The sequence below is a fragment of the Heterobasidion irregulare genome (assembly GCF_000320585.1).
Source record: "Heterobasidion irregulare TC 32-1 unplaced genomic scaffold scaffold_06, whole genome shotgun sequence".
NCBI classification, from domain to species: domain Eukaryota; kingdom Fungi; phylum Basidiomycota; class Agaricomycetes; order Russulales; family Bondarzewiaceae; genus Heterobasidion; species Heterobasidion irregulare.
In genome coordinates, this window is record NW_009258202.1 from 1,687,400 (window position 1) to 1,715,009 (window position 27,610).

Consider the following 27,610-nt stretch of genomic DNA (forward strand, 5'->3'; position numbering starts at 1 on the left):
ATGTAGCAATGATAGTAGACAGTATGAAGACTGCCCAAGGATGAAGGAGTACTGTAGGAAGACAGTACTGAACGAAGAGAATAGACTGAAGATCGTCAGCCTATTCTATGGGCCTTTTATACTACTTTGGGAAGTAGGGCGTGAGAATACCGAATATGTATCTGTAGGTATTCTCTAAGTCGTCTCTCTCAATAACGACTACTCTTGTGCTTCTCCGTTGGTCTCCTTCCGGCCAGGAGAGACTAGGAGGTTCATGCCCTGCGTGTGAGTAATTTATAAGGCGGCGTTCCATGCCCGCTAATACAATGGGCCCGTGATACTCGACCAACGATAAGGTGATCCGTTGGGAGTGGATGACCAAGGTTAATATCTGTACCTTGGTGTACGCCTCAGCTTGTGAGGCCGCGTGATATTTGTGATGATCGTATCGGTATAGACCGCCGTGTAGGCCCGATAGAACGTGATCATAACAGTGGCCGGCAAATTCCGAGGGATTGTACCCCGCGTGGAGAAGAGCGGCCCGGATCGATTTGAGGAAGAAGCCGCGAGAGAGCGGCATGCCGGGACGTTCTTCAAATAACGCGGCGGTCTCCGGCCGGGGTTCCGCTTCGAAGAGGGCTTTGAGTGCGACCACCGGACAGGTTGCGGAGCCAGGAGGAGCGGCGGCGACCGTGATGGTAGTTCCTTTGCGGAAGGGGTCGGTTTTGGAGCCGGGGAGAAAGATTGTTGCGTGAGTCGGGTTAGTGGCATCGGGGAGTAATCTGATGGAACCGACTGTGAGGCCGGTTTCGGTGCCGAAGCCCCGGCAGGTGCCTTCGCGTGTCGTGAATTCTCCGCAGCGGAGCAGGGCGGAGTAGGCGAGGCAGCAGGCGGCGCGGAGGTGGAGTTGCTGAGGGGAATCTGGCATGTGGTTGAGGATGTCGCGAAGGATGGGGAGGGTGATTGGTTGCTTGGGTTTGCGGCCGGCCTCACCGTGGTATCTCTTGATGCCCCGAATAAGGCGTTGGACGACCGGCGCTTCGATTGCCGAGAAAGGAAGGTCCGTGTCGACATGGAGGGATCGGAGATGCGTGAGGTAAGCTTTGATGGTTTTGGGTTGGACTCGGCCGCCGAGCCAGGCCACCCATGCCATGACAGCATTTTGATTGGCCGGGAGGAGGGCTCCATCTGGGTTGAAGTGCCCGCTAATAGTGGCGAAATTGATGAAGGATTTCTGGCCGACGCTGTAAGTGGCGCGCGTGCTAGACGCGATCCCGTGCCATAGGTAAAAAGCGACTTGGGGTGCGACGTGTCGGAAGCGTTGATACCACCAAAACGGAGGCGCCGGTAGGAGGGCTGTCGATCGAGATTAGGGGCGAGATCAAATAGTTGAGTATAATTAAAACGAGAAGCAGCGTCAGCGAGCGCGTTCTGATTGGAAGAGAGCCAAACCGCGGAAAAGGTTAGGTCGAGGCGGCATGTTAAATTAAGGAAGCGGCGCAGAAGCTCCGCGACTGGAGTGGAGCGATTTGACAGCGTGAGAAGCGCTTGGACGACAGCTTGGTTGTCAACATGAAAGATGACATGCCGGCCGGTGAGGTCTGGGCCCCAGCAAAGGAGGGCATGAAGGACAGCGTATAGTTCTTTGTACTGAATGTCCCGGCCCCGGAGCCGGCGGGGAAGACGAGAAGAGAACCATTGTGAGCCTGTGGTTCCGCCGATTCCTTTTGCACCGCTGGCATCTGTGTAGATGTGGACCTCGGCGCGGCTTGGCGTCAGAAGCCGGATCCCGTTCCATGTGGTAGCGACATCCTGCCACCAATCGAGATCACGACGGAGTGCGCGAGGTACGCGCCGATGCGAGCGATCGGTGCGGAATGATGCCATGAATCGGAAAACATGGTGTAAGAATGCCCGTGAAAGGGGGACTACCTGTGATACAAATTGTAGGTAGCCTGCAAGTTCCTGTAGTTGCAGGAGTGTACAGGAGGACCGCGCAGACCATTCTGCGAGGAGATCGCGCAGGATGTCAAGCTTCGGAGCAGGGAGCCTAGCTTCCATTGCGACAGAGTCAAGTTCTAGACCCAGGTACTCCAGGCACGTCACTGGACCTAGAGTTTTTTCAGGCTGAAAGCGGAGACCGAGGGTATGGCCAAGTTCCATAATCCAGTCCTTCGCAGCAAGGACGTCTGGAGGCGCCATGTTGGGGGAAAAGATTGCAAGGAAGTCGTCGAGATAGTGTCGAAGTCGGCTGGGGATGTGATGTGAGATGATCCAGTGAAGTGCTTCGGCAAATAGGTTAAAAATATATGGGGCAGAGCGCAGGCCGAATCCGAAGACGATGTCATAATAAAATTGATCCATCCAGGTGAAACCGAGCAGGTGCCAATCTGCCGGTCGGACGGGGATTTGCCGGAAGGCTTGTTCGAGATCGAGTTTGATCATGTGCGATCCGGCGCCGGAAGCGATCAGATCTTCAACGGCTCGATGGAATGTGTCATATGTGATGGCGGCTTCGTCATCAGGGATGCCGTCATTTACCGAGGTCCCATCAGGCCATGAGAGGTGATGGATGCGACGGACTTTTGTAGCCCGTTTACGCGTGACAGCTCCGAGCGGAGAGCTTCGAAAGTGTACGAGGGGTGGCGCGTCGAAAGGGCCGCGCGTACAGCCTTTTGCAACTTGGGCTGCGATGTCGGCGGTAATGGCATCGGGGTGCAGTAGTGCGGATTTTAAGTTTTCGCTGGACTGCGCGCGCGCGTGATCGTGATGGTAGCCTACGTTGGCACCGTGTTTAATAATATCCATGACTGTATCTACGAACAAGGGGTCTGGGTACTCGGAAAGAAATTGGGCCCAAGCGGGGGCGTGAAGACGCGAGGCAACGAGCGGACGGTGCGGGGGTTGGAGGGCGGGATGATTGGCGCGCGGAGCTGAGTTGGGGCGAGGCGGGGGGATGTGGATGGGAGGGAACGAGTTGAGGAGCGAGGGGCCGGTGGACTTGGAGGCGAGAAAACGAGCAGGGCCTGGGCGGAGCGCGTGAGCGTCTGCCGGCCCGAGTCCCTACTTGTGCTCGGTTACCGGGTGCCCTTGGCCGCATGTGGAGCATGTGTGTGGGTGACCCCAGGGGCAAGGGCTCGTCGTGCAGTGTCCGGTATTGTACTTGATGCAATAGCCGGTGCCACCTGCCTTTCTCGTCTTTGTGCCACTGGGCGCGGGAGCATTGGGGCGCGCCGCTTTGTTGTGGCCGAACAAGCGGCGGGTCTGGATGTCCAGATCTATGCGGCCCCATTTGCTGTAGTCGCCCGTCTGCATCTCTCGTCGCCGAGCTGTAAAGAAGTCGGCGTGGTAGGCGTGCACCGCGGCCCAGTTGTATTCCGAGGCGAATTGCATCAGCGATGCTGTGTAAGCCCAGAAGCCCGAGATGACCAATCCTATGGATGGGGTCATGGGGGCAATTGCCGATCCGAGGATGGAAAAATAAGTGGAAAGGGGGATGATAACTGAGTTTAGGGACCGGTACTCCTTGGCGGAGGAGTCACCGGTCTGGAGCTCCAGCGTGTCGCCGTTGAGGGCTAGGATGCGCCGGTCGGCCTTGTCTCGGTACTGGGGGTCCAGCTTGTAGAGATCCGAGGACCGAAATTCATGGGTCACGATGGCCGTGATGACTGCCGCCTCGACCAAGGGGAATTGGGAGAGAAGGGAAGGGGACGCACCAGCGGCAGGATTGGTGGATGCGGGTGGCACGAAGCCGGGGACGTGCGATGAAAGCACGTCAGCAGCTGTGGGCGCCACGGCGGATGGTGCCGGTGCCGGAGCCGGGGCGGCTGCCGCTTCGGGAGGAAGGTTGGCGGCCGCCTGGAGGGCTGTTTGTAGCAGGAGCTGCAGGTTGGCCATCCCTGTTGTCAGGCTCGAGACCTCGGTTGCGAGACCATGGAATTGAGCTTGGGTGACGGTGTCGGACACTGGAGTCTCGGGGTTTGGGTTGGTTGAGGTGGACATGTCGAGAGGTGGGGAAGCGGGGCGGTTACGTGGCAGGAATCGTCCGTTAGCGTCTCGGCGCGGGGGCATGCAATGCCTGGCGAAAAACTAGATGTACGTAGCGCATGCTGCGAGTGCGCGGCAGTGAGTTCAGAATGAGGAACTGCCTTCGCGCTCGCGAGGTATATATATTGAGAGAGGATAAAGCGAACACAGGCGGCGGACAAGGCAAGGTGGCGGACAACGCTAGCGCTAGCGAGGGACCCTGATCGAGGCGTGGCGCTTTGTGAGAAAAGGTCCCATTGACCCCGAGCAACTCACCCCTTCCATCTGCTCGATCCATCTCAGCGTCGCTTCGATGCTAGCAGACAACCCCGGCATGCAAGCGCCTACTGACTCACCGTTCTACCTAGTCGCCGTCCATGGCGGTGCAGGCGCACACCCCCCAAGTGCTGATGCTGCGACCAAAGACGCCTTGCGCCGCGCCGCGCGTGCCGCCCTCCTCTCGCTCGCCACGAACCCGATGGATGCGCTCTCCGCGCTCACGCACGCGGTCATGACGCTCGAAGACGCCGAGCCGCTCAACGCCGGGTTCGGCTCGAACCTCACGCTCGCGGGCCGCGTCGAGTGCGACGCGTCGCTCATGGACGGCCGCAGCGGCGTCTTCGGGGGCGTCGGCGCCGTCAGCGGCGTACGGCACCCGATCGCCGCGGCCAGGGCCGTGCTCGAGGGCCGCAGGACCAAGGACGCCGTGCTCGGGCGGGTGCCGCCGCTGCTGGTGGTCGGCGACGGCGCGGCGCTGCTGGCGGGGGTGCGGCGCGTGGACCCGGAGAGCATGGTTTCGCCGAGGGCGCGGCGGGAATGGCAGGTGTGGAAGGCGCGCATGGCGCAGGGAGGCGCTCAGGGCCCGTGGGGAGACGTCGAAGGCCTGCATTCCCGGCAGGATACAGTGGGCGCCGTCGTTTGGGACAGCTCCGGAGGCCTCGCGGCTGGTGTGTCCAGGTACGTATGTGCGCCTCCGCACGACTAGCCTTTCGCGACCCTCCCTTGCGTCTCGTGTCGAACATGCATCTGTTAGTGGCGGCCTGCTTCTCAAGTCCCCTGGCCGTGTCGGAGAGGCACGTACATCGCTCCTTACCAGCCCGACCGCTGAGCGTTCGTCGCGCTAAGACTGATCGTCGGCACGGCGTGACGCGTCTACCCTCCGCTGCTCACTGTCTTCACATCGTGCGCGCTCTAGGCTGCGATCTTCGGCGCGGGCTGCTGGGCAGACGACGTGCTCGCGTGCAGCGTCTCGGGAACGGGCGAGCTGATCGTGCAGTCTGCGCTCGCACGCGCCTTGGCGGACGCCCTCGCGGCGTCCCCGGCGCCCGACGCGCACGAGACGCTGCGGACCGTGCTCGTGGACCGCTTCTACGGTCAGCCGCAACGCTCCCTGCCTCCGCCCGCCCGCGCCGCTCACGCTCCTCCCCCCTCCCGCACCGTGACCCACCACCGCACGCGCAGACTTCTGGACCGCGCGTGGGGAGGACGAGCCCAACGCGGGTGTGCTGCTGTTGACGAAGGAGCGCGACGGCGCGCGGTGCACCCGTGCGTGTTTCCCTCGCCCGCGCTTCCGCGCTTCTCGCGGCGCCCGCTCACGTCCTGCTTGCGAACGATGCGTGCAGCGCGGCTCTGGTGCGCGTTCACGACGCCCAGCATGGCGATCGCCTACGCGTCCTCCCTGAACCCTAAACCCCAGGTGCGTAGCCCTGGCTGGCCCTCTCGCGGCCGCCCCCGGCCGCAGCGCGTCCATAGCGGCCCTGCGCTGCGCCCGCTAACACACGCGTACTATATGCGCTTGCTTATTTCCAGGCGAGGGTCCTGCGCAACCCCATCCACGCGCGTGCAGCGGGCCAAGCGCCGATTTTCATCACGTCACTCCCGCTGTCATAGCCGATCCCCGAGGGCAGGAGCATCGGTCTCCGTGTGGCGCACCGGTGGTCTATGGCGTGGTGCGAGCACGAACAGCGGATGCACGATGCGCCGCCAGCCAGTCAGCCTTATGAGGCCAAATCTCAGACATCAAAAGCAGCCTGCACCGACCAAGGCTCCATACAGTGATACACTTGATTAATAATACAAAAACGTCCCAACGTCCACACAGTACCCGAACGCACGCTCTGCAAATCCAGGGCTTACCAGAGGCTTACCGCAAGCTCGCTGATAATGGCGTGTTCTGGCGCCCCGCGGCCGACTGTAATGGCCTCGGGGGCGTCCCGTTCGCCGCGCCCGCCCCACCGGTACCGCTGCCTGCAGCTCTGTTGATGGGCCCTGGCGGTCGGGACGCGTTCAGACGCTGGAGCGTCTTGATGGGGAACTTTGTCCTGCGTTAGCAAGACAGACATTCAGCATCACATCAGTCAGAGTAACGTAAGACGTGACGGTGAGCTGTGTCCTGACGGGGAGCGTGGGATGAGATGTGAAAACGTACCGGCAGGTCGAGCACACTGGGACCGGTGAGCAGAATACTGTATGGGAAAGGTCAGCTCGATCAGGGCGGGCGAGCGGGCCGAGGATGAGTGGGAACGCACTGGAGAGGCAGACGGAGCAGACGAAGCCGATGTCTACGATGTTTTTGTGGCAGAAGCACGCCGCGCGGAAATCGATCTTGTCCTGCGTCGGCACGGCGAGCACGGCGCGGACCGCTGGAGGTGGGAGGAACGACATCTGCGAATGTGGCGCGGTGTGAAGTGTTCGGGTCGTTCATTCAGTCAGCTGGGCAAACATGACAGCAGAGGGCAGGACGCACGATGAGGTACTGTAGCAGCGCGTCACGCCGCTCGAGGTAGATGTACGACCCGCCCGTGAGATGGGCGGCTTGCTGCAGAAAGACTGTCTCGGGCCCGAACAGCTTGCACACGTCGATCGTGATTTTCTACGCCCGCGTGGGTGCCAAAAATGCATTGTCAGTGTATGCGGTGTCTGTTCAGAGTGAGGACCGCACGCACCAGCTTCTGCGCGGAGAAGATGGAGTTCATGATGGGGATGTACGAGGAGGAGAGGTCGGGGGAAACGGAGAGGATGAGGATGCGGGGGGAAGCTTGGGTGGCGGGGTCTTCAGGTGTGGTCGCCCCGGCGGGGACGTGCGTGATGCGGTTGATATCTGAGGGTCGGTCAGACCAGGCAGAACAAGGAAAGATTGTGCTCACAGCATAACGCTTTGGTGAGTGCACCGACTAGGGCGACGGGTGCTAAGAAGTACGGAGATTTAGGGCAGAGTTAGACGAGCAAGATGACACCGCGCACCTTCTTCATCCTGCTCGCCGAGTAGGTCTAGCTCGCGTGCGATGGCGCGTGCGATGGCAGCGTCGACGAGCTTGAACGGCCGATATGAGTTGGCGTCTGCTACTGCATTCGCGAGAGAGGGGGAGCCTTCATCAGGCTCCGTGTGCGGGTCAGTCGAGGAATAGAGCTGCACGCTGCGGACACGCCAAGCGGGGTCAGAGCGGTGCTGAGCAGATGGGCGGGCGGGTGCGCACCTCTTCCCGGGGAAGGCGCCGAAGACGGCGAGGGAGTTATCGTGTTGTGCGGCGGCGTGGGCGTTGAGGAAGGTGAGGAGGTGTGCGAGGAAGGTGTGGAAAGGAAGCGGAAAGGGGTTCGTGTGCTGAGCGGAGAGGAGCCATTGGGAAGGGGAGAGGTCGAGGACGAGCGACAGATGGGACGGTTTATCCATCTCCACCCCGAGCGTCCGTCGCAGCGGTGGCCACTTGACATTGATCAGCCACTTTGGCGCACACTTTGCAACTTTCCGGGCCTCGCACGCGGACCAACTTCCATTTATGGGTCATTACGACTACACATTTAACTTAATACAGCCAAGCACTGCGCACGGGCTGCGCAACCCCGCAGGACTTTGTGAATCGAAGAGAACGCAGCGTGCACGAGGCGTCGTCAGAAATATGACTTGGTCCCAGGATCGTTGATCCTCGACTAAGTAGCAAGCAGTGCAGGAGGCAGGGAATGGGCCTGGCGCTGGCGATCGAGGACCCGAGAGACACAGGAAAACGTGCAAACCTTGTAGAGGCTCGATGACGGCCGCAGGGCCTCGACGTGGTTGGGGCGGCCTCGGTGCTTTTGCTGAGCCGCTGGAGAAATTCTGATGCGGTTCTGATGCGAAGGGCGCAAAGGGGCGGGTGACAAGATCGCGAGACCGGGCCCAGGACGCTGGAAGAAGGAGGTGCACGCCGCGAGGCAGAATGTTCGTTCGGGGAGAAGGAGGGAGAGGAGGGAGGGGGGGGCAGAGAAGGAGAAGGGTGTGTGTGTGTGTGTGTGTGTGTGAGCGAAGCGATAGGGGGGGATGCAGACGTCCGGGGGAGGGCGTGGGGCGCAGTCGCGTGTTGCGGCGAGGCAGACATGATTGATGGCTGGCTGAGAAGGACGGGCGTGACGGGAAGGTGCGTGACGGTGGGGGTGGTGGACGGTCTCGGGAGTCAGCGCAGGGCGTGCGTCGCCGCGGCGGAGGGCCGAGAATGGAAGGGACGGTGTGGACGAGGGTGAGCGAGACGGCGGCGCCCGAGTCGAGCCGGTGGCCGAGTGGCTTGATAAGGCCGGGGCGTGACGGGGACAGAGGTGGCGGACGACATCTAGCGCACAGGGTTCCTGGCCATGAGCCCTGGAGGGGGCTTGGTCAATGCGAGTGCGCATGCGCAGACGCGGACGGCGTCCTTGAACAGAGCACACTCAGCCCGAAACAGGCCACAGATAGAGGCACAATGGTCCACGAACAGCCCCAATGAGCCAATTTGTCGAGAACAACGCTTATATCGGAGTTCGTCACCGCCCGTGACGAACGAGCGTCGCCCGGCGTTGCCCGTAGCGATGGCCACGCGTGTGAATCAGTCCCCTCCACATCTGCCGACGTGACGAGAGCAACGCCCACTGTCCCCCCTTTCCCTCCCTCCCCCATCACCCCCACCCTCAACGTCCTCCTCCCCCCCTCCCATCGTCCCCTCTCTCCGCTGCCACAATCATGCTCGCCCTCAACCAGCTAGATAACCCTTCGGTCCACTCACCTATCTCCGTCGCCAACAGCTACAACCAAAACGGCGACGATTCCGACGACAACATGCAGGTCGACTCTGACTCCGACAACGACAACCTCAAGGACGACCTCGACGCCGATGCCGACGGCGACTACGTCGACGATCAGGAGCCCGCTCCCGTCAGCTATGTCCCTACCGCATCCTCATCCAATATTCCTAAACGTCCGGTTGGTGGTTCAATGTCAAGTGGGGTAGTTCCATTTTAATTCTAACCTCCGCACAATTTCATTTAGGTCATCCAAGACGAGGACTCCGTATGTTTCCTATCTCCCTTTATTCCCCGTTTTTACGCTCAACGCTGGTTTACAGGGCTACGAGGACTCTCCGGACGAAGACGCCCCTGGCGACGACGAAGATGACGCCTCTTACGGCGACGAGGATTATGGGAGCACGAAGAAAAAGACTACCACAAAGAGGAAGAAGGTTCCGTCCAAGCCAAAAGGTGCGCTTTTCGTCGGCCCATACCGCTCCCTTCGCCTCTCAGCCCATGCCACAGCCGTAGTCTCGCGACAAGCCTCGTCCGACTCTGACTCAGAGTACGGCGCTCGTTCGAAGAAAAAGAAGAGGCCGCGTGTTTCGGGAGATGAGATTCGGACTTCGTCTCGCGGGGTCAAGGTCCCGAACTACGCAGACGATATCGAAGATTTCGCGCAGTACGACGAACCAGACCCTGGCTATTATATCGATACCACGGCGCAGCTCAAGGAAGAGGATGAGATCGAGTCGGTTCTGAGCCACTCACGAGATGAGACTCGCTTGGACGATCCGGAAGATCTTTTTACTGAAAATATGGTGCGTTCGCATTGTTCCTTGTGTTTTGGTCATCTCATTGGGGAATTGCCATTGCGCAGCGTTTCCACATCAAGTGGAAGAACTTTTCTCACCTGCACAACACCGACGAAACTTACGAGTTCCTCAAGCGTTTCAAAGGCCTGAAGCGCGTCGACAACTATATCAGGGCCTACAAGCAATACGAGGTGCGACTCACGGCTCCAGGGCTCACTTCGGAGGAGCGCGAGACACTATTGCTAGACAAGGAGCGCGAAAAGGAGGAGCTTGAGACGTATAAGACGGTCGAGCGCATCGTCGCGCAGCGTGAGGCTACGGATGGCTCGGTCGAGTACTTCTGCAAGTGGACCGGGCTCAACTATGAGCACTGCACCTGGGAGGCGCAAGACGAGGTGCGCACGATTGCGAAGAATGAGCTTGATGCATACCGCGTGCGCGAAGCGGAGGCCAAGTACCCCTACAAGAGTGCAGTCTACCCAAAACATCAGCGCCCTGCATTCGAGAAGATCACAGAGGATCCGCCTTACATCACAGCAACAGGTGGCGAACTGAAGGACTTCCAGCTTACGGGCCTCAACTGGTTGGCGTACCTGTGGGCAAAGGGCGAGAACGGTATCCTCGCAGACGAGATGGGCCTCGGCAAGGTCAGAACGGCACTGGCCTCGCTTTTGATTCCATATGCTGACGGTCTTCTATAGACTGTCCAAACGGTCGCGTTCCTCTCGTATCTGTTCAATCAGATGCGACAATATGGTCCTTTCCTCGTTATCGTCCCGTTGTCCACAATCACCGCATGGCAGTCCCAATTCGCGACATGGGCGCCAGAGCTGAACGTGATCACGTACATTGGCACCGCGCCTGCGCGCGAGGTGATCCGCAAGTACGAATTTGGCCCGTCCAACAAAAAGCTCAAGTTGAACGTGCTGTTAACGACGTACGAGCTCACCTTGCGAGACTCGAAGGAGCTCGGTGATATCAAGTGGCAGGTGCTGGCGGTTGACGAGGCGCATCGGCTGAAGAACTCGGAGAGCCAGCTTTACGAGGCTCTGCGGGCATTTGCGGCAGCGTCAAAGCTTCTCATCACCGGCACGCCGCTCCAGAACAGCGTGAAAGGTGCGTTTAGAAAAGAGCGGCTTCACACCTTTCACTCATGCAATCCAACTTCCAGAGCTGCTCTCGTTGATGCATTTCTTGATGCCGGAGAAATGTAAGTTTGTGTCAACTGGGTTTGGTGTCAACGCCTGACCGGATGGACGATAGTCGCTTTGACGAATGAGTTTGACCTCAACGATGCCGAACATGAGACGAAGATCAAGTCTCTGCACAAGCAACTCGAGGCGCTCATGCTGCGCAGGGTGAAGCGCGACGTTCTCAAATCTCTTCCCACGAAGAGCGAGCGCATCTTGCGAGTTGAGATGTCCGCCATGCAGACATCTTTCTACAAGAACATCTTGACGAAGGTACGGCCTTCCGTTCGTCTAATTCAACACAATGACGTTGATTTTCTCTTAACAGAATTTTGCAGGGCTTGTGAAGAGTGCCAATGGCAGTAGTAACATCAGCCTGCTCAACATTGGTGCGCATACAGTGATGATTCCGAGACACTGAGAAGCATCTGACATGTTGTATGCAGCCATGGAGCTGAAGAAAGCGGCGAATCACCCTTATCTCTTTGATGGTGCAGAGCTCAAGACTGATAACCTTGAGGAGACACTCAAGGGCCTAGTGATGAACAGCGGGAAGATGGTCCTCCTGGACAAGCTGCTCGCACGCTTACGCACTGATGGGCACCGCGTGCTCATTTTCAGCCAGATGGTGCGTATGCTGGACATCCTGAGTGACTACCTGGCCTTGCGGGGATACGCGCATCAGAGACTAGATGGCATGGTTGCGTCGGACGCGCGGAAGAAGTCCATCGCGCATTTTAATGCGCCCGGTTCGCCGGACTTCGTCTTCCTGCTCTCGACGCGTGCAGGTGGCCTCGGCATCAACCTGGAGACCGCGGACACGGTGATCATCTTCGATGTAAGTGCGATATTACGCTGCGGATGCCGACGCGATCAATGGGCCCTGACCGAGTTCATTGTTAATTTACTTCACTATCGGGCCTTGTAGAGCGACTGGAACCCACAGAACGATCTACAGGCGATGGCACGTGCACACCGGATCGGACAGAAGTCGCACGTGAGCGTGTACAGGTTCGTGAGCAAGGACACGATGGAGGAGGATGTCCTTGAGCGCGCGAAGAAGAAGATGGTGTTGGAGTATGCCAGTACGTCGTCGTGTCTGGACCAATCGAGGCGACTGCGCCGCTCACGCTATGGTTGTGCACTCTTCCAGTCATCAACCAGATGGACACCTCCCAAGCTCACCTCAGCAACAAGGGCAACGTCAAGGAGTTGGCCAAGCCCGACAACCTGAGCAAGGACGAGCTGACGGCCGTGCTCAAGTACGGCGCACAGAAAATGTCGGTGGTTGCTTTACTCTTCGACCACGTTGTGCTTCTTTGCTGACCCGTTCGGATGGTTCTAGGTTTGACAAGGACGACTCGCAACAGAACAAGAAGCTCGACGAGATGGATCTTGACGACATTCTCAACCGCGCTGAGGACCACGAGACCATGGCCGACGGCGGGGATGGCGGCGCCTCGCTCGGTGGCGAAGGCTTCCTTGCAACGTTCGCAGCCGTCAGCGACGTCAAGAACGACATGAGCTGGGAGGACATCATCCCTCTTGATGAACGTCAAAAGGTCGAGCGCGAGGAGGACCAACGCAAGGCCGAGGAGCTTGCGTCGCAGGACGTCCGGGACCGTAAGCGCTCACACGCGCCCGTATCATACGAGGGCATGGACGGCGACCAGCCAGCGTCGGCGCCAGCTGCGAAGAAAGCCAAGACGCAGGCGCCCACGAGGAAGTCGGCGAGCCAGAAGGCTATGGAGCTCAAGGAGAGGGATGTTCGCGTCTTGATTCGAAGTATGCAGCGGTGGGGTGACATTCGTCAGCGCTATGATGTCATCGTGAGTTGTCTTTGTGTCGGGTTTTGGCTTGTATCTTATGGTCTTCCGTAGGTCGAAGAGGCAAGGCTCAAAGACAAGAACAAGGGCATGATCATCGACGTCGCAGATGATATTGTCGAGCTCTGTGCTACCGCGGTGGATGAGAACGAAACGACCAAGCGAACGCGCCTCGCTGCTGGGGAGACTCTGACCACGGCGCAAAAGAGCAAGGCTGTCCTGGTTACTTACCGCAACGTAGGAAACATCAACGCCGAAACCGTCGTCTCTCGAACGCGCGACCTCCGTGTCCTCTTTGACCACCTCAACAACCTCACGACTGCCGAGCTTTACAATTGGGTGATCCCGATCGAGAACATACGTCCCACTCTCAATTGGTCGGGACGATGGGGCCCGCAGGACGACGCGATGCTCCTCGTCGGTGCGTTTTTGTACGGCTTCGGGAACTGGGAGGCCATGGCCAAGGATCCCAAGTTGCACCTCGACGGAAAGTTCTTCCTCGAGGAAGGGAAGAAGGGCGAGGACGCCGCGAGTAAGCCCATCCCGAATGCGATCCACCTGGTTCGGCGAGGCGACTACTTGCTTGGTATCCTACGCGATCACGATGAAAAGCTGCGGTCTTACGAGAGCTCGCTTCGTACGAAGGGACACCTCAAGTCTGTGTCACCCGCGCCGGTCGCTTCCTCTTCGCACAGCGGCAGCCTGAAGCGAAGAGCAGAGAGCGAGGCGGTCGCATCGGTGGAAGACAACAGCTCCCGGAAACGCAAGCGACGGCCAACGCCCACGTTCACAGATTCCGAGTCGTCGGACGAATGGTGGGTGATCTTTACCCTGCCTACATGACTCCGCCGCTTACATGTATTTAGCCCTTCCATGGATGAGGCGTCAACCAAGGAGGAATTGCGACCAGTCAAGAAGCAGTTGGTGCGTCGTGTGGCGCCGAAGTCGCCTGATTGATTCTGACGCCGGGTCTTTTGTCCCCTAGAAACAACTGAAGCTCTCCGGGGGCGAGATGCCTAGAGACGACAAGGTCGCGATCCTCAAGGAGTCTCTGGCCGCCATCGGACGGCGCATCGAGGTCGTTCTCGACACAAAGCAAGCCGCTGGTGAGAATCGAGACCGATGGCGACGACATTTGTGGACGTAAGTCGTTTGTTGCTGTTCTGCGACCTTCTATGGATTCTCATGTTGCTTGCATAGATTTGTTACCCTGTTTTGGCCCAAGAAGGTCAAGGCGGCCAAACTCGAGGAGATCCATGCGAAGATGGTGATGAAGGAGGCCACAGACGCTGGTACGTCAAAGAAACCACGGACAACCATGAGTAGCAAGGCCAACGGGGCTTTACCAGCGTCTGCATCATCGTCTGCGAAGACCAACGGCAAGTCGTATCGGTGACGGACATTCCAAGCGGCTTCTTCTCTTTTTCTTTTGTATTTTGTCGTGCTATCTCACTCTATCCAATCCCCTCTTCTTTCTCTGCTCCTCTGTCTCTCTTCATTCACTTCTACTGCGTATCTGCTTGCTTATTGGAGTGGTGCTTTTCTGCATATTCACGTTTATAATCTTGGCCGCGCTGGATTTTGGCACACTTTACCGTCTCGATCCGCTATTCCTTTTTTTTTGTCATTTTCCTGCATACTGTCCTGTAATTCTTTCTTCACGCCCCTGTGTACACGCATACAACAAATCTCTCTGGTATCAAACATGACGGGTATTCTGCGGAATCAATGAAATCTGGTGTGCTTGTAGTCGACAACTTCCGCAATTGGATGCTTAGTCACTCGGATTTGATAGCGCTCCAGGGACCAGCAGACTGCCACTGCGAAGTCTCTGCTCCTTGTATCCTCCCAATATGGCGTCTTCCAGCGGTAAGCATAGGCCTTGTGGACACGAACAAGAACTGAAGCATTGTAATAGCCATTGGAAAGCTGTCACGCGAGGAGTTCCGTAGGCAAAAGGACCTCGATGCTGCTCGAAAAGCTGGTACCGCACCTGCCGCAATAGACGAGGAGGGAAGGGCTATCAACCCTCATATCCCGCGTATGTGAGCTTTTTCGGAACAACGTTGATGGTCCACTGATTCCATGCACAGAATACATCTCTCAGGCTCCTTGGTATTTGGACACCGGAGCGCCGTCACTCAACCATCAGCGCCGGCCCGCGGAGGAGCGTGTTCCTCCCAAACTTGACGCTTGGTACGATAGGAACATACAGACTGGCCCGGCTGCGAAGAAGTACCGCAAGGGCGCGTGCGAGAACTGCGGTGCCATGGGACACAAGAAGCAGGAGTGCACTGAGCGACCACGAAAGAAAGGGGCGAAGTACTCCAACAAGAACATCCGAGCTGACGAGGTGCTGCAGGAGGTGCCGACGGGTTATGATGCGAAGCGGGATCGTTGGAACGGGTATGACACCGCAGAGCACAAGAACATCTATGAGGAGTACGAGGCGGTCGAGGCGGAGCGACAGAGGTTGAGGGAGGAGAAGATTGACAACCAGACGACAACGGATCTTGCAGCGGTCAGGAAGGTGGCGAAGGCAGGCAAGGGGGAGAAGAAGGAAGGGGATGCTGACTTCGGGTCTAGCGATGAGGAAGACGCAGATGAGGACAAATATGCTGATGCTGCGGACGCCGTCGGGCAGAAGATGGACACGAAGACGCGGATAACGGTCCGTAATCTGCGTATCCGTGAGGACACGGCAAAATACCTCGTCAACTTGGACCCTTCGAGTGCGTACTATGATCCGAAGACGCGTTCGATGCGCGACAATCCGGTCCAAAATATGCCTCCGGAGGATGTAAGTGTTCTTCTTCGTTCAACCTTGCCTCTGCATCCGCTTCTGAACCTGTGCAGGCTGTGTTTGCAGGTGACAACTTTTTGCGGCACTCTGGTGAGGCGCCAGATGTCCAAGAGTTGCAACTGTTTGCGTGGCAAGCAGCCGCGAGGGGCAATGATGTCCATTTGAACGCCAACCCCACGCAGGGCCAGCTTCTTCACAAGCAATTTAGGCAGAAAAAAGAAGAGTTGAAGGACGCAACGAAGATTAGTATCTTGGACAAGTATGGCGGCGAGAAATATTTGGAGAAGGCGCCAAAAGAGCTATTGCAGGGACAAACCGAAGAATATGTGGAGTATTCGCAGACAGGTCAAATCATTCACGGTAAGGAACGAGCGAAAGTTCGTTCAAAGTATCCTGAAGATGGTACGTCAGCCGTCGTCTTGCAACCACACTTGCATCTTAACACTGCATATATAGTGCTCGTCAACAATCATGTCGCGGTGTGGGGCTCTTGGTACGACCTCGCCTCTGGAACATGGGGTTATGCTTGCTGTCACTCCGTCATCCATCTTTCGTACTGTACTGGAGAATCTGGCAAGGAAGCCGCGCAAGCGTCCAGTGCTCAGAGTCTCCTTGCTTCGTCTGCTCCCGCTGCCCCTCAAGCTGATGCTGCATCTAAGCCACACTTGGAGGAATCCGGACATACTGACAAGGGTAAGGCGCCCGGAAAGAAGAGGTACGAAGATGGGGAGAAAATTGACCAGGATAAAATGACGGGGGTCCTCAACGAGGAGAGGAAGAGGAAATCGAGGGCAGACGAAGGGGACGATCGATTCACGAAGAAGTCAAAAAGTGACGAGCGAGAGACCGAGAAGTTCGACGTGACTGAAGGCGAGCTGGGTGCGTCCATGTCATCTTTATCCCTCATAGATCAATGCTGATCTTTCCACAGAGGTATATCGGCGAGGCCGACGAATGACAGAGGACCCTATGGCTAATTACGTGGATACGGACGTATAGTTTGTTTTGACTTGTCTTTTTTATCCGTGTACTGTTATCAAGTCTTGCTTTTCTGTGTTCCCTCTAGGCTACCGTTCAGCATTGGATCACGCGACTAGTTTCCGCAGAAGGAAACACTCTAAATCATGTCACATATCCAAATGAACGGCTATGCTTACAGACACCCTGTTGGAGGATGACGGTCGTTGGCATCCACGAAGACACAAGCAACGACATTTTGCAAAAATGAACCGGAAACGTCTCGTTAAGCACCACAACGCTGGCCCATCGTCATATCATGATGCTGCGCAGCCGGGATGGTGACCATCCGCTTATACGGCGAAGACAGTAAGTTTCAGCGCAGCGTGGCATCCCATTCTCAAGATTTCCATATCTACGACCAGGTGAAGTACGGAGAAGCTCGATCTCATGAGATATCGGGTACCTGTCTTACCGAGATCTAGATCGCTCTGCTCCTCCACAAAAATGCTACCGCTGTATGATCGACCTTTAAACAAAAGAAAGCGTCGAGAAGTTACCATCTATCATCCTATCAGAGCATCAACCAAGCGTCGTTCGAATGCTTCCATTGGCACAAACCGGTACTGTTCATCCTCCGTCCACTGCTTACTGGTGGATCAATTTTTTTTCCAACAGCCGAAATGACCCACGGATCTCGTTCATCCCGTTGATTACCTCGAAACCAATATAAGTATGTAAACATTAAGTACTCGTTGTCTTGACTTCTGATTTCAATTTCACCACGAGATCCTTTACCAGCTGACTGTCCTTTACCCACTGCCGATAGGTCTTTGCGTGAGGGTAAATAGAGAAGGTCTGGTTCTGGTCCTAATGCGCCAAAATCAGACCTGTGCCATCCTGAGGGAAAAAAACCAACGTACGCGAACGCCACTATCGGGGCCTGCTCGTCTGACGTAGTCCCAGCTCAGATACATCAACTCCGCAGCGGGGTGGTCGACGAAACGAGAGGCCTCAAATTGCTCAGGCGTCATTTCGAGAGCGAGGCTCGCTTTCTCACCTACAACCTCGCTAAACTGGCTTGCCAATTCGCGCAGGGTCAGAAACTCGGTAACGGTCTTGATCTTTGCACCTGAACGAACCGGTTTCACATTAATACAACAGAGGTCGAACGCAAAGGATCTAGCGAAAAAAACTATAATCCGTACCATTATATTGCTCCGGCTGGCTAAAAGCGGGAACGACCAATCCTCCAAGGTCTGCAACGCTGAACGCAAAGATCGGGACGTCGGGGAGGAAGGCGATGCTCCAATTGAAACCCTTTTGCTCGTCATAGCTCGGCGCGAAAAAGCTCGTCCAGAAGTTTTCGTAGTACATCGGGATATAGACGAGCGTGTAGGGGATGCCAGATGCGATAACGCGGTCTTCGATGAGAGCCTTAGATTTCCAGCTGATTGCGCCGCATTCGCCATCGCGCCCTTCAACTGTGGACCAGACGATGTGCTTCACATTTGCAGCCTTGGCCGCTTCAACGATGTGCTTTCCATGTAGCTGCTCGGCATCGAACCCGTGCTCGTAAAATTGGGTAACGCCAAAGACGCCCCAGGCTCCTTCGAAGGCTTTGGTAGCTTGTTCTAAGGAGGCTAGGTCCGCCTGGACGACCTCGATACCTCTCGCAGCCAACGCTTGTGCAGCTGGCGAAGAAGGGTTACGAGTGATGGCACGAATACTGAAAGTGTCGGTCGGTGCCTTCAGAAGAAACTCGACTACTGACGAGCCCTGTCTGTGAGTGCGAACGTACTCTGGTGATCGTTCGTTGAATAGGAATTGGCAGAACTCACTGCCCAGTAGCTCCTGTCACGGCAATCAACTTAGACATCGAGACAGCGTTGGAGGGTAAGGTATTTGTTTCGATTTGTGAAAGGCGGACTGGAGCTGATTCTTATCGGATCGGAATCGACCTTGGGAGAAGTGGGGGCTTTTAAATGCCTTGATGCTGGTACGTATGAGGGCAAAACATATTCCACTAGTGGTCTCCATGGAGGCTGACCCACATTAGATCTATGTGTACGTTTGCGATTATAGGTTGCCGGGCTGCCTGCCTGGGTGCATGAGGGTGTCGCCAAAAAACATCAAGACCGGGTCTGCTCCGGTGTGTTCATTTCATTGCCATAATAGGCATTATAGCATAGAAGGAGTTTGAGTCATGACATTGACGGCCAGGAACATCATCTCGTTGCAGCGACGATGCTCATTCTGCCGTACCGGCGAGTAGTTCGTGTCACGCGTTCGAGGAAGACGTCTGCCAATCTCTGCCAATGCAAAGCATGCTGGACATTTAAGACGCCGTCGCAAAGTCTGGGCATCGTTGCTATATCGCCCAGGACCCGGACCGGTACTTTGCGGCAAGCGCCGCATCAGAGCCTTGACAGGCCTTGACCGTGAGACTTCCAGGCAGCTTCACTCAGGGTCGCCAGATAATCAGGCGCACGTCAATCGTAGCCTTCTCTGCTGACATCCTTTGTTACAATCTGATAATGCTTGACTTCAGCACACGACAGCATACGAAATACACAAGGTCAGGTAACCTTCCCTAGCGTTCTGATGGACATCTCTTCATCTATGCTGACAAACGAAACAGCGGCACTTATTTCTGTTTTGTGCATGTTTAACCGGAGCCAAACTCCCACCCTAATTTCTTACTTCTATTGCGTCCGGGAGCAGATCGTTCGAGTAACCGCGAGATCTTATGGACCGATGACATGAATCTCAACAAAAAGGGATCTTTTCTCTGCTTCATATAAGGGACGCCTGCGAACTCACGAACCCCACGAGCGAATTCCCCCCATTTTCGCTAAAGCGCCGGAGCTACAGACTTCTCATAAACCATCTATTTGTACTATTGTGCTTGAGACCTTGCTGTCAGCAGAATAGCCGTCATGTCCGGAATGACAGAGGTCAACAAAATTGCTGCGGAGGCAGTAAGCGGAGGCGACGAAGCTATCGCAGAGCTGATCGCTACGGGACTCGGCCTCATTCATGTTCTGCAAGTCTACACGTCGTCCATGGTATGCTTCTATCTCTATCTATATGTTCGTGTGCCTTTACCTATTCATCTTTCAATAGATGGCCGTCGCAGTATGGGACTGGCTTGTATGCCTGAAAAGTACGCTGCTCCGTTACTTTTCATATGTGCATGCGTATGTATTGATACGTTGGGTCACGAAGTGGAATACGACCGAATATGGAAACGAAAGTGGTCATTGGTCAAATTCCTGTACTTGTGGACACGATATTACGGTCTCCTCTGCTTCGCCCTGAATCTTTGGCTTTTCAACGACAACTTCACGGTTCAGGCGTGCAAAAAATTGTGGGTTCAAATTCTCTTCTATCTGTATACATCCTCATCGCAATCGAACAGGCATTACCTTATTGCAGCTACTTGCATGTGGACAACCCTCGGATCTGGTATGTCTAGTCTTCATTTCATGATGACCTTGCTCATTCTTCCACGTAGAGGCTATTCTCGCAGTCCGAACGTATGCATTCCTCGCCAAGAATAAATACGTCGCAATCGGGCTTTCCCTTGGATTGATTGGCGAGACTGCGTTCCTTCTTTACGTCTCCATCGCTGGTGTGCATCAAACAGGCCTCGCCCTTGGCACGAAAGGTCCATGCACAGCCAGTGATTTCCCTGGCAAGCATGTCGTCAGTGGTTTCTGGCTTGCGCCGGTCGCATTCGACCTTATCTGTACATTCTTAACGCTGGCAAAGGTTTGTCACCAACCTCAATATGTAAAGCTCTCTGATAATTGGATTTCGGTATACAGGCTTTCCAAACCCGGCACATTCATATGTCGCCTTTGTTGGTCACATTTATTCGAGAGGGGCTGTTTTATTTCTTAGTGAGATCACCTTCTATTCTAGCTTTGGCAGTTTTGTTCAAACACGGATTTCTCTATAGGCCGTGGCTGCTGTTAATGTCCTCAACGTATGTGCGCGCGCGGCTTTCTTTTGATTTTATTAACGTCTGGTCATCTTGAGTTAGGCTGCCTTCATGTTCCAAAGGTCTTAGGTTTTACTGTCCGATGATTCTTGGGTACTAATACGAAATCATTTGATAGCAACGCGAATATTCAGAACATTAATAGTGAGCATCACGAACATTTTTTTGCTTTCCCGTGCCTCTAACGCATGCTTTTGACGTTCAGGCTTCCTCGCTCTGATTCTTTCTCAATGCCTCTGCTGTAGGCTGGTTTTGAATCTGAGGGCCCCAAACCACACCCAGGAGTCAGCCACTTACAGTGCACGTTCAGCTCCATCGCGGCCGAACCCCTCCGCGCCAAGTTATCAGCGTTCTAATGGCTTCCCGGTCGGCTCACCCGCCCAAATGAAGTCCGGAGCGGTCAATATTCCTCTCCACAGCTTCAGTCAGGACGACTCGGAGGACTACGGAGGTGTTAAGGTTCATGTAGATGTTGAGACTGATTCGGACCGCAATCGCAAGCAGTGAAATGCGATCTGTTCGGATGGTGGTGGTTGAGGGATTTATTAATGTAGATAAACTCCAGTCGTATATGTCACTCGTTTTGCAAGCTCGTCGATGCGATCACGTGTAGGAAAGGAAATGCAACGCGCCTTGCGCAGAACACGCGGAACTATTACGGCCATCGAGGGAAGGCCCTGTTTTCATGAACACCCTATGCTTACCTCTGACACGCACAGTCCATGCGTTTTACAACAGCCATTTCCCTTATCTTAGGCCTCGGGGCTCGTATCTCCTTTAATAAGTTCGTCACCGTCCGCGATCCCCCCACCGTCGAAGACCATGTCCTCAGTGGCCTCTGGCAGGGCGTCGCCCTCTACTATTTCATCATGGAGTTCCATTACCTTGCCTTGGGTGTCGCCTTCGCCATGGTCGGCCGTCTGGTGATGAATTTTATGGCCACACATAACACGACCGAATGCGCCTGTACCATCCTCGGTGTGGCCCTGGGCATTTTGTTCACGGATTTATTATCACAAGTTCTGGAGGACAACACTACCGCACAACATAGAGTCTCACGATACGAAGGATCCGCTGTTGATTACCCTTCCCCTCGCCAACGGCTGGTCCAATTTCGGCGAGCCTCGAGCGTCGAACGCGAGCAGCATCACGTCCGCCGTCGGCGCGAATTCTTGGAGTCGACGCCCTCGACCACGACAGCTAGTACCAACACGTGGGAGTCTATATCGGACTGGGTGGATCCTGGTCATACGATGACGCCCCTGGAGCGCGAGATCGCAGCACTGAGGAAGAAGGCGTCGTTGGCGGATAGCGAGCGTCGCCGGTTCAGGGAAGAAAAGAAGTGGGCGCTGTCTCAGGGGAACAGAGCTCGAGCGAATCAGATGGGATGGCAGGTCAAACGCTACTCTGCGTTGATGCAGAGCTTTCATAGAGAAGCAGATCTCAGACTACTCGAAGGTGTGCAGCACGTTCTTCTTGGGGTTTCCTTCATTACATTTCGTGTTATTTTCCGCATAGTATCTAGCGAACGCCATCGTCAAGAGATAGCTTCCGTACAAAATGCATACAGCCAAGCCCAGACGCCGGCTTCCACGAGCACTCATCATCTACCTCCACTGCAATCTACAGCACCCCCATTGATTGAACCAATCCCAATACCTCCCCGAGTGGAACCTACGCCTCCAATACCACAAACTCCTGTTTCAATCCTCCAACGCAATCTCCCCGCAGGCTCTGGTCATACCCAACATAGGAAGACAAAGTCAATTCTTAGTAGGCCCAGTGTTCGAATCGAGTTACACGAGTACGTTTGCTCTTTCTTCCATTGTCGTGCCTCCCGGATCTCAGTCGCCGCTACAATTCTCAGTGTCTCTCGATCTCGATCACATAGACCATAATATGGTTTCACGAGCTGCTTCGCAGCGAAGCATTGAGTTGATACCAATCAAATCCCCTGGTATAAGGAGCATCAAATCATTGTGTTTAAATAATAGGAGCTCTCCGCCTGGCGCTTCCTGCTTCCTGGAATTCTCATCACAGCATTTATGACGCGACGAACTAGTAATGACTGTGCCTATTGTATTTCTACGCCATCCGGACAATCCGTGCGCCGTATAGGAACGCGAGATCGAGCGATCATACAGACGACATGAGCATAACACTGGACAAGTTTAGTTTTGTCCCAAAAACTCGTGTTGAGCTGACAATCATTTTGGACTCTGCCACTGGATACATGGTCGTTTACATTCAATCCCGACGGACGACACCTCAAGTGATCGCTTCATAATACTAGAACAGTCAAACCCAAAGCGATCCACGAAGTATATCAGAAAAAAAACACGATATCTATCTAAACATCTACAGTGCGTTATGTATAAGGTGTATTGACTTCCGCTCTCTATAGCACTCTACGCTTTGCGATCTTCTCGCGGCTCCAACCGACCAAAGCAACTGCAGCAGCCCCAGCATAGCACATTCCGACGTACACGATCAGCTTGTGGAACCGACCGCCTTCTAATGTAAATCCACTTCTCCCCTCTCGAGGGTATGCGAAGTCTGTAGAGATGTTCGCTAGCGCTGTCGATATTGGAGTGCATAAGACATTCCCGAGTCCTCGGGTGAGCATCAAAAAGCCATAAAGGGTGATAGAAAGTGAGTGATCGTCTTCTATGTACGGATAGTTCTTAGCATTTCAAAGCCCACTCGAGGTGAATGACTCACCAGTGATTCCCCGAACAAACCCAGTATACAACGTGCTCCACCCACCTGCAAAAAGCCCGTACGTGGCGCCAAATGCCATTAGCGCAGAGATGTTCCCCAATGCACCCCATAGAACTAGGGTACTAATACAGGACAGCGTAGCAGTGATGACTGCAAGTAGCCAGGGGGAGACATAATCAGAAAGAGTTCCCAATACAAGGGGTCCGACAGCCGCAAAACCTGTAGTTTCAGTCTTAGATTTCGATGGCATGTCCTTGTGTACACGTTTTGTTCCTTACCATTGAGCAGCGACAGTGCGAGTGAAGCTGTAGAGGGCCTGACATTCAGAGCGGAGGTGTACACTGATGCATCCGATCAGTCAAACTACCTGGAAGAGATGATACCACATACCCGGTAGCCAGATGATAGGAACGAAGTAACCAAATCCTTGAATGGTATTAGCCACTACTAAAATCCACCATGGAGAGCTTGAAAGCCAGATTCCGGAGCCTGCGGATCGACGACGAGGACCATGGACCCGTTTCTCGGGTAAACGAGGTTTGATGAAGAACAGCGCAGGGAACACAGCAATGATGATCGCCACAGAAAGGATTCGCAATGTTGCGAAAGGACCGTGAGCACGAATCAAGGGCGGGATGATGAAGGGCAGAAAAAGACCACCAGCAGCGGAGCCTGTGAAACACAGTCTGCATTCGTCATGTCGCACAATACAACACAACGCACCTGAGAAAAGGATGCCGTTCGCGAGCCCGCGACGCCTCACGAACCACTCAGACATGTATGATATGCATGGTGAATATAGTAATGCTGTGAATGAGTTGATTGGGTGGGCGTTCTTCGAATGTGGCATAATGACATACCCCCTCCCAATGCGAATAAGACTCCTTGCAACAAAATGAGGATTTGAATCTGAAAGTGGTCGTTTCGATAAGCGTCCTTTGGAAGAAGTGGAAAAAGTACCTTCGTTGTGTAGCTCGCACCAAGGAGACTGGTCCAGCACAGGCAAAATCCAACCCACATACATGGCCTTCGATGCTGAGGGTAACGGGAAATATAGGGATATAAGAAAGGTCCTAAGGAGGCGAATGATTCAAATTACCAGCGGCGACGTGATGCACAGTGATCTTACCAGTTAGGTATAAGACACCTGTCGACAATGTCCCGATCAATGGCAATAGGAAGGATGAGTTAGGTTGAGATACCAAGGCCGGCTCGTCCAGGTAGGCCGTAAGGAAGAGACCAAATCCGAGCGGAAAGCACCAAACATGGGCTTCTATGATGACGGCCGCCAATAGCTAGACATATTGTCATATGAATAAACAATTGACTGGGTTTTTTTGTTGGGAAATTTTACAAAAGACCAAGCGCCGAATCCCCTGTCGACGGGAGCTAGCTCGAGCTCGTTTCTGGACCCATCGTCACGATCAACAGAGAGTATAGTAGCTTGCTCCGGCTCTATGATGCCATCTTCAAAAGGATTGGGAAGGGTGGGCCGCAAGGCATCTTGTGAAGAAGGTTTACTATCTCCTTGCTCGATTTGAAGTCGAAGTTCTGAGAGTTCAATGCCAAGGTCCGATGGTCTGTTGTCCGTCACAGTGGTCGCCTGTAAGGCGGGTAGAGGAGGCATGATGGTGAGGATGTGAGCCGCAACGTCCTGCTTTAAATAGTGCTATAGAAAGAACATCGATCATACAAATCCGGTTACTCTTCACGAAAGAGATAGGGTGGAGGACAACATGCAGACATCGTAGTCAAACGGAAGGTTTAGATTGACTCACCGTTACGATATCGGTCCGCTCCGAGAAAATGAGAGGGATGCATTCCAGATCAGGCCAATTGAACGGGATCGGTCGAGGCAAAGACAAGAAACAGTAAGTCACAACGCTACAGACTTGTAGCATGCGACGAGTCAGCTGTTCCGGGAGAACTGAGTTCACCAATGAAATCTCCTTTGGTCCTGCTGATCTAGACCGTTTCTTTTTTGGCGACAGGCGGTTTGAGTAATAATTCGGAAAACAGCAGTGTGTCAACAAGGGGTGGGTACAGATGGGTACAGAAGCACCAGAACACCGATCCTGAAGTTCTACTTACATAAAACTGAGGCTGCGATGTTCAGAAGAAGTCACGAATGTCTTCTTGCTGCAATCGTCTCACCACCCCAACCAATGAGGGCGATGATAGCAGCAGCTGCATAGCAAGTCCCAACATATACAATCAATTTTCCGAATCTACCTCCTTCGAGGTCAAATCCAGTCATTTTATACCCAGTGGCCGTGATGGTTGAAGATAAGCTTGCTAGGCGTGTCGAGACGGGTGTCGACAATACGTTTCCGAGCCCACGCGTGAGCATCAGGAAGCCATACAACGACATCGAGAGGGACGGGTCGTCTTCTACGGCGAATATCAGGATGGGCATGGTTCAGCAAGGCACTCGAAGCAGACAACTCACTTGAGATCTTGCGGACAAATCCTGACCACAGGGTACTCCAGCCGCCTGCGACGAGACCGTACGTGGCACCAAATATCATCAAGCCCGCAACATTTCCTATGGCACCCCAAAAGACGAAGGTACATATGCAAGATAATATCGCCGTGATAAGGGCTATAAGCCAAGGAGTAAAGTGATCGGACAGACTCCCAACGACAAGGGGGCCAAGCGCCGAAGAACCTATTCAAGAGATGAAGACAAGAACGGATATATCTGGCGAAAAAAAGTACCGTTGAGAAGTGCAAGCGCCAACGATGACATTGAAGAACTCAGATGAAGGGCAGATGCGAATGCTACGATGAGACCCAGATATAGTCAGTCGTCTCTTATCATCGTTTATAATTCTGTGTGATACGCACTTGGAACCCACAGCATTGGGACGAAGAATGCGAAGCCCTGTATTGTGTTGGCAAGCATGAGACCCCACCAGGACCAACTTTTCAACCATACAGACGACGGGTCTGTCCTGGGACCAGGCCCTCTGATCCTATTCTCAGGCAACCGAGGCTTGATGAGCATGAGAGATACGATGAGAAGAAGGAGAATGACAATAGATAAGATTCGGAGCGTCTTGTACGGCCCATACGAGTCCAAGAGAGGGGGGATGATGAAAGGTAGGACAAGGCCACCTGCGGCAGAACCTATGGCACCGAAGTCAGTATTAAAATAACGCTAGAAATGAAATGATTTGAGTTTACCAGTAAAGAGGATGCCGTTCGCTAAACCGCGACGTCTTACAAACCATTCCGATAGGAGGGAGATACAAGGATGAAACACTAGTGCTGTGGTACAATCAATCGATAGGGATTTATGAATTGGAGGGAAGATATCACACCTCCTCCGAGACCATATAAGGCACCTTGCAAGATGAGGAGCTGATAAACCTGGGTATGATCAGTTGAGTTTTTGCATGTCGAATAACTGTAATGCTTGACGTACTTTGCGTGCATAACTGGCGCCGAATAGACTTGCCCAACAAAGAAAAGTTCCAATCCACATGCACGGACGTCTATGCTGCGGGTGATTGGCAATGTATGGAAAGACGAGAGGACCTATAAAGGATGCTGAGTATATAGCCGCTCGAGTGCGTGAATAAGAGCTTACCAGAACAATACATGATGCCTGAAGCTAAAGTGCCGATGAGCGGAAGATACGTCTCAGCGTGGGGCTGAGAAATGAGGTCTTCATCCTGTAAATAGGCAGCAAGGAATATACCGAAAGCAAATGGGAAGCTCCAGACAAGAGCCTCAACTAGGGCAGCACCTAAAACCTAGATGTACCGATTTTTTTAAAAAGAAGCTTCGAGGAAATTGAATCAATTGTAGTACATACAAACGACCAAGCGTGGTAGCCACCATCCACCGGGTGTAAGATCAGACCACTCTGCGACGTGTCATGGTTGGAGTAGTGGTCTCGGACAGAAGATGCCTCCGACGGTGTCTCAAGTGATGGCACCAGAGCTATTTCGGCGTCACTGGAAGTGTCAGGGTTAAGCGCCAGGAAAGACGCCCCAGCAGAAGCTTTTGATCCAGATTGCGATGTGTTCGCAAGCTCGAAGGCTTCGAAGGTTTGAATGGTCTGCTCACCGACCGCAGGGTCAGACAGGATCATCGAACTTGCCATTTTGACCTCTGGAGCACAGCGGTTGGACAACAGTCCAGCAAGCAGATCCGTGTCTCCGTTTGAGCCGTCGGCTTCATTTTCTGACTCAATAGGATAATACTAGGCGGCGGACGGCGCGGGCGACGGCGAAAGGCAATTTGAGTCAAATTTCAACGTCACACGCTCA

At 54.6% G+C, this 27,610-nt stretch overlaps 10 protein-coding genes across 10 annotated transcripts; 5 read left to right on the top strand and 5 right to left on the bottom strand.

Moving 5' to 3' along the window:
* Nucleotides 1-3,042: 3,042 nt before the first annotated feature.
* On the bottom strand, nucleotides 3,043-3,981 carry HETIRDRAFT_319169 (uncharacterized protein; the record flags this gene model as incomplete). Its single annotated transcript, XM_009549276.1, has 1 exon — nucleotides 3,043-3,981. The coding sequence occupies one exon, from the start codon at nucleotides 3,979-3,981 to the stop codon at nucleotides 3,043-3,045; it is 939 nt and encodes a 312-aa protein (XP_009547571.1).
* Nucleotides 3,982-4,339: 358 nt separating this feature from the next.
* On the top strand, nucleotides 4,340-6,063 carry HETIRDRAFT_123236 (threonine protease; the record flags this gene model as incomplete). Its single annotated transcript, XM_009549277.1, has 6 exons — nucleotides 4,340-4,962; nucleotides 5,039-5,078; nucleotides 5,201-5,378; nucleotides 5,467-5,550; nucleotides 5,628-5,701; nucleotides 5,896-6,063. 6 exons carry the CDS (start codon nucleotides 4,340-4,342, stop codon nucleotides 6,061-6,063), a joined length of 1,167 nt encoding a protein of 388 aa, XP_009547572.1.
* HETIRDRAFT_61922 (uncharacterized protein) lies at nucleotides 6,057-7,678 on the bottom strand (the record flags this gene model as incomplete). The annotated part of the gene is made up of 8 exons (XM_009548678.1): nucleotides 6,057-6,326; nucleotides 6,434-6,470; nucleotides 6,534-6,669; nucleotides 6,752-6,877; nucleotides 6,951-7,105; nucleotides 7,152-7,193; nucleotides 7,249-7,421; nucleotides 7,482-7,678. The coding sequence occupies 8 exons, from the start codon at nucleotides 7,673-7,675 to the stop codon at nucleotides 6,149-6,151; spliced, it is 1,041 nt and encodes a 346-aa protein (XP_009546973.1). The 3' UTR covers nucleotides 6,057-6,148.
* A 1,696-nt stretch (nucleotides 7,679-9,374) lies between these two features.
* HETIRDRAFT_476604 (uncharacterized protein) lies at nucleotides 9,375-14,555 on the top strand. The gene is made up of 15 exons (XM_009549278.1): nucleotides 9,375-9,497; nucleotides 9,633-9,836; nucleotides 9,896-10,477; nucleotides 10,532-10,946; nucleotides 11,002-11,040; nucleotides 11,094-11,293; nucleotides 11,349-11,409; nucleotides 11,467-11,858; nucleotides 11,949-12,105; nucleotides 12,174-12,307; nucleotides 12,376-12,849; nucleotides 12,901-13,661; nucleotides 13,713-13,770; nucleotides 13,832-13,989; nucleotides 14,047-14,555. The coding sequence occupies exons 2-15, from the start codon at nucleotides 9,834-9,836 to the stop codon at nucleotides 14,240-14,242; spliced, it is 3,630 nt and encodes a 1,209-aa protein (XP_009547573.1). The 5' UTR covers nucleotides 9,375-9,497; nucleotides 9,633-9,833; the 3' UTR covers nucleotides 14,243-14,555.
* Nucleotides 14,556-14,699: 144 nt separating this feature from the next.
* On the top strand, nucleotides 14,700-16,648 carry HETIRDRAFT_452359 (uncharacterized protein; the record flags this gene model as incomplete). The annotated part of the gene is made up of 6 exons (XM_009549279.1): nucleotides 14,700-14,715; nucleotides 14,765-14,887; nucleotides 14,940-15,646; nucleotides 15,703-16,051; nucleotides 16,106-16,528; nucleotides 16,581-16,648. 6 exons carry the CDS (start codon nucleotides 14,700-14,702, stop codon nucleotides 16,646-16,648), a joined length of 1,686 nt encoding a protein of 561 aa, XP_009547574.1.
* A 702-nt stretch (nucleotides 16,649-17,350) lies between these two features.
* On the bottom strand, nucleotides 17,351-18,487 carry HETIRDRAFT_434783 (uncharacterized protein; the record flags this gene model as incomplete). The annotated part of the gene is made up of 4 exons (XM_009549280.1): nucleotides 17,351-17,476; nucleotides 17,530-17,738; nucleotides 17,815-18,389; nucleotides 18,448-18,487. Coding segments are annotated over 4 exons (950 nt in total), but the record flags the coding sequence as incomplete, so codon positions are not given.
* A 1,565-nt stretch (nucleotides 18,488-20,052) lies between these two features.
* On the top strand, nucleotides 20,053-21,119 carry HETIRDRAFT_321340 (uncharacterized protein; the record flags this gene model as incomplete). Its single annotated transcript, XM_009549281.1, has 7 exons — nucleotides 20,053-20,074; nucleotides 20,124-20,401; nucleotides 20,437-20,511; nucleotides 20,571-20,597; nucleotides 20,655-20,674; nucleotides 20,731-20,756; nucleotides 20,818-21,119. The coding sequence occupies 7 exons, from the start codon at nucleotides 20,053-20,055 to the stop codon at nucleotides 21,117-21,119; spliced, it is 750 nt and encodes a 249-aa protein (XP_009547576.1).
* Nucleotides 21,120-21,334: 215 nt separating this feature from the next.
* On the top strand, nucleotides 21,335-22,160 carry HETIRDRAFT_452362 (uncharacterized protein; the record flags this gene model as incomplete). Its single annotated transcript, XM_009549282.1, has 2 exons — nucleotides 21,335-22,070; nucleotides 22,138-22,160. The coding sequence occupies 2 exons, from the start codon at nucleotides 21,335-21,337 to the stop codon at nucleotides 22,158-22,160; spliced, it is 759 nt and encodes a 252-aa protein (XP_009547577.1).
* An 874-nt stretch (nucleotides 22,161-23,034) lies between these two features.
* Nucleotides 23,035-24,720, bottom strand: HETIRDRAFT_11979 (MFS monocarboxylate transporter; the record flags this gene model as incomplete). The annotated part of the gene is made up of 9 exons (XM_009548580.1): nucleotides 23,035-23,279; nucleotides 23,334-23,552; nucleotides 23,612-23,674; nucleotides 23,724-24,007; nucleotides 24,059-24,140; nucleotides 24,194-24,242; nucleotides 24,294-24,406; nucleotides 24,463-24,628; nucleotides 24,688-24,720. Coding segments are annotated over 9 exons (1,254 nt in total), but the record flags the coding sequence as incomplete, so codon positions are not given.
* A 735-nt stretch (nucleotides 24,721-25,455) lies between these two features.
* Nucleotides 25,456-27,432, bottom strand: HETIRDRAFT_45251 (MFS monocarboxylate transporter; the record flags this gene model as incomplete). Its single annotated transcript, XM_009548622.1, has 9 exons — nucleotides 25,456-25,724; nucleotides 25,783-26,001; nucleotides 26,052-26,114; nucleotides 26,181-26,462; nucleotides 26,520-26,597; nucleotides 26,657-26,705; nucleotides 26,761-26,873; nucleotides 26,926-27,091; nucleotides 27,154-27,432. The coding sequence occupies 9 exons, from the start codon at nucleotides 27,430-27,432 to the stop codon at nucleotides 25,456-25,458; spliced, it is 1,518 nt and encodes a 505-aa protein (XP_009546917.1).
* Nucleotides 27,433-27,610: the final 178 nt, after the last annotated feature.